This window comes from Alligator sinensis, unplaced genomic scaffold (genome assembly GCF_000455745.1).
Source record: "Alligator sinensis unplaced genomic scaffold, ASM45574v1 scaffold859_1, whole genome shotgun sequence".
NCBI lineage: Eukaryota > Metazoa > Chordata > Crocodylia > Alligatoridae > Alligator > Alligator sinensis.
This window is the reverse complement of record NW_005842656.1, coordinates 386,628-390,459: the sequence shown is the minus strand read 5'-3', so window position 1 is coordinate 390,459 and position 3,832 is coordinate 386,628. Positions and strand designations below refer to the sequence as shown.

At 66.5% G+C, this 3,832-nt stretch overlaps 2 protein-coding genes across 2 annotated transcripts in view; one reads left to right on the top strand and one right to left on the bottom strand.

Annotated features, from left to right (window-relative positions):
- The window catches only part of ZDHHC16 (zinc finger DHHC-type containing 16), a 3,243-nt gene extending 1,113 nt beyond the window's left edge, over positions 1-2,130 (top strand). The window contains exons 3-9 of the mRNA XM_006033745.3: positions 28-56; positions 489-622; positions 768-815; positions 1,164-1,249; positions 1,392-1,515; positions 1,603-1,673; positions 1,775-2,130. Coding sequence (XP_006033807.3) covers positions 41-56; positions 489-622; positions 768-815; positions 1,164-1,249; positions 1,392-1,515; positions 1,603-1,673; positions 1,775-1,889 — 594 coding nt within the window. The 5' untranslated portion in view covers positions 28-40 and the 3' untranslated portion in view covers positions 1,890-2,130. The remainder of the gene's footprint in view (positions 1-27; positions 57-488; positions 623-767; positions 816-1,163; positions 1,250-1,391; positions 1,516-1,602; positions 1,674-1,774) is intronic.
- A 279-nt stretch (positions 2,131-2,409) lies between these two features.
- Positions 2,410-3,832, bottom strand: part of MMS19 (MMS19 homolog, cytosolic iron-sulfur assembly component) — a 7,961-nt gene continuing 6,538 nt past the window's right edge. The window contains exon 25 of the mRNA XM_014524748.2: positions 2,410-2,654. Within this exon, the coding sequence (XP_014380234.2) occupies positions 2,410-2,654 (245 nt within the window). The remainder of the gene's footprint in view (positions 2,655-3,832) is intronic.

Genomic DNA, 3,832 nt, shown 5'->3' with positions numbered 1-3,832 from the left:
GCTCACAGCCGTCCACTCTCCTCGCAGGTGCGTGCTCAAGATGGACCACCACTGCCGTATCCTTCTGCAGCACCGGCCAGGCTGGCCCCTCTCTAGGGAGCCTGGCTCTTGGGAAGGGGATGGGGGGGTTGGGGGGCCTAGGTGTTCCCTGGGGCGCACTGAGCACTGGGGCTGACCGTGTGGGAGGGGCGGGCAGGGGGGTGCAGCGTAGCCCCCCGAACCCTGGTGTTGCTGGGGGCTGTGTCCCAGGGCCCCTGGGGAACATGGCACTGGACCCAAGAGGCTGCCAGGGGCAGGGCTCAGGTGCAGACTCCAGGTCCCCGTGTGCCAGGTGCAACAGGTGCCGGATGGAGCTGCAGCTGCCTGAGACTGGGGACAGGTTGGGGGCTGTCCCTGCCCCACTGAGTCCAAACAGCGCCACGGCAGCCCGGCTCAGGGGTGTGGCGCGGTGCCCCCTCCTATTGTTACCCATCTTTAATCCGGGGCAGCCTGGCTGAACAACTGCGTGGGGCACTACAACCACCGCTACTTCTTCTCCTTCTGCCTCTTCATGACCATGGGCTGCATCTATTGCAGCATCAGCGGCTGGGACATGTTCCGTGAGGCCTACGCGGCCATCGAGGTGAGTGACACGGCCTCGGCCTGCACGCGCTCCAGCTTTCCAGGCAGACAGAGAGGGAGAGGCAGACACGGCCCTGGGCTCCTCTTGGCCCCGGGGCGCCCGTGCTGTGAGGCCTGTAACTGCGCCGTGTTTTCCATCCCCCCAGAGAATGAAACAGCTCGAGAAGGAGCGCCTGCAGGCAGCCGCCAACCAGGTGGGACATCCCCGCGCCCGGGGCCAGCAGGCCGGGCCTTGGCAGCCGCTTCGCATGTGCCTGCGCCCGGGCTCTGCTGCGCCTGCGGGCACGGAGCTGCCCCAAGGGCCAAGGCCCCAGCTCGTGGCTCTTGCCTGCTGCCTGCGGGGTTCATGCCCCAGGCTGCCACGCAGCTGCTCCCTGCCCTGCTGCCCCGTTGCTTTCACCAAGTGTCTGTGTGCTGTGTGTGCGCGCGCGGGGTGGGGGAGGGTCCTCTTGGCTGGTCCTGGCTTCTCGGGGCGTCTGGTGGGGTTTGAGGGAGCAGAGCCGCCCCCACGGGCCTAACCGACCACCTGCCCTTCCCTGCAGACCTACTACCAGACACCACCCCCGGCCTTCTCCTTCCGCCAGCGCGCCTTCCACAAGAGCATCGTCTACCTGTGGGTGCTGTGCAGGTAACGGGGGCGCTGGGCCCTGGGAGCTGACACAGCCTTGTCCTGCTGGGTGATGAGCAGGCAGCTCCATGCAGCCAGGCGCGCAGAGCGGGGAAGGTTGCCTGGACTCAGTGCCCTGACCCCAACCTCCACCTGCCCCCAGCTCTGTGGCCCTGGCCCTGGGGGCGCTGACACTGTGGCACGCGGCCCTTATCACCCGCGGGGAGACCAGCATCGAGAGACACATCAACAAGAAGGAGCGGCAGCGGCTGCAGAAGAAGGGCAAAGTGAGCATAGGAGCTGGGGGGCAGGGAGCCTGGGGGGCAGGCGGCCACGGTCAGTCACCGTCACGGTCCCCGTCTCTGGTCCTGCAGGCGTTCCGGAACCCATACAGCTTTGGCGCCTGGGACAACTGGCGGGTCTTCCTTGGAGTGGACGTGCCCAGGTGAGGGGGGCTCCAGGCTGAGCCCGAGACCCTGGTGCAGGGGGCCCAGGGCTGTGGCTTTGGGAGGCCGCAGCATTCACCATGGGCTGCATCCTTCCCAGGCACTGGCTCACCCGCGTCCTGCTGCCATCCACGCACCTGCCCTACAGCACTGGCCTGAGCTGGGACACACCCCCGTGCGTGACGCAGCGGCACACACCCCTGCTGGCCATCTGACCACCAGTGCAGACCCTCCCCAGCCTCGGTGCCCGGAGCCCTGAGGTCCAAACGCGGATGTCTGTTCTGCCCCCTCCTGCCCCTCATGAGCTGCAGGCAGCCCCTGGCAGGGTGCACGGGGCTGCACAGGCCACGGCCCCACCCAGCACCTCTGCTGGAGAGGGGGCCTTGCCTGGCCGCCCCCCTGGGTTTTTTGTGTCAAATAAAACCAGTTTTTAACCAATGCGGCCGCCTCCTCGCTGTTGCCTGGTCTGGCCCAGGGGAGCCTAGCTGAACAGGCCCATGATCCATCTGGGCTCTGTGTGGAGCTCCGCAGAGGGGCCGGCTTGGATCTGCTGGTCTAAACACCGGTGCTTCAGCAGCCTCCGAGGGGCAAAGAAATAGGGACCTTGCCCTGGGGCGCTAACTGCAGCCAGGAAGGATGGGGAGGCAGCAGCTTGCCGCAGGGGCCACCTGACAGCCCCACCGGTCTGACGGCGCCTGCCAACACCCTGACACTGCTGTACCAAAACACACGTGTTTATTCTGGTGGCATGTGGAGTGCGACACGTGCCTGGGCCCTGCCTGCTCCCTCCTGTGTGGCGGGGGCTCCTGGGTGCAGGGTGGGCACGGCGAAGGTGCTGCCCTCTGGTCCCGGCAGGAAGCGGGTTGGGTTAGCTTGGTGGCACTGGCGGCACGGCCGGGCCAGGCGTGGGGTGCGATTGTCAGTCGTGCAGGGGGTGGCACGGGCGGGGTCCTCACCTGCCCGGGCTGCCCAGGAGGAACCTGCCAGATAAGAGCTGTAGCAGAATTGGGCAGGCAGGACCTGGGGGGCCCGGCCAGCCTGCTCCACCTGCACCAGGCCCAAGGCAACGAGGAGGAGCAGGGGCCAAGAGCCCTGCGGCATCCTGCCGAGACAGGATGGAGTCTGGAAAACACACTCCAGTGCCCAGGTCGAGGCCGTGCCCCTGCTGCAGAGGAAGGCAAAACCCCCCAATCTGCACCAGTCTGAGCAGGGGGAAATCCTTTCCTGCTGCAGTGCAGCGTGGGGCTGAGCCTGGGCACAGGGGCAAGACCCTCCGGCCAGGACCCTGCAGGGTCGGTGCCAGCAGGAGCATTGGCACAGCCCAGCCCCAGCCTGGGCTGCAGCAGTACCCAGCGCTGCCGAGAAAGGGAAGCCACCGACACCTGTAGCAGCAGGAAGGGTAAAAGGTCCTGGCCCCCTGGGGCAGGCAGCAGAGCCCAGAAACTCAGGACCACAGTCCCGTGCTCGGCCCTGGGGCTGGCGAGGACTCTGCCTGTTGCCCCACTTCCTGCGCGACCCGACTCCTCTTTCTGCTCTGTCATCCCATCTCGTAACCTGACCCAGCCCCTCGCCTCCTGTTTCGCAACCCGGAGCTGCGTTCCGGCTGCTGCTGGAGCCCGGTCCTCTCTGGTATCCGAGCCGGGTCCTCTCCAGTATCCACCTGCTCTGGGCGGTAGTGCCCCTGTGACCTCCCAGTCCTGTGCTGGAGGAAGGGGTCCTGGGCGCACACTGCTGCTTTCACCGCCTGTTCCAGGATCTGCCCTGCCTCGGCTCGGATGCCCTTGGTGATGGAGACCCCCCAGCTTTCCTTGTGTGTCTTTCCTGATCCTGATCTCAATCCCAACCTGCTTTGCTGCAGTGATGCACAGAGCCAGTCCCCTCCTCTCCACCGTATCCCCCTTGGGTCGCTGTTCCTGCAGACCGACCAGCCGTCACCCTCCCCACCACCAGTGGCCTCCCACGCCGTGTCACAATGGGTGCCAGCATCTCCTCGTCCCTAAAATGTGGAGCCCGGGGCAGCCTGGACCCCCAAGCCCCTGCACCGTGGACAGCTCTGTGCCAGCTTGGACAGGGGGCTCAGGCTACGATGAGGGCAGATGCACCTGCGCCCAACTCACCAATCCCCACGCGCCACCACTGCCTCCTTCCGCACCAGCCT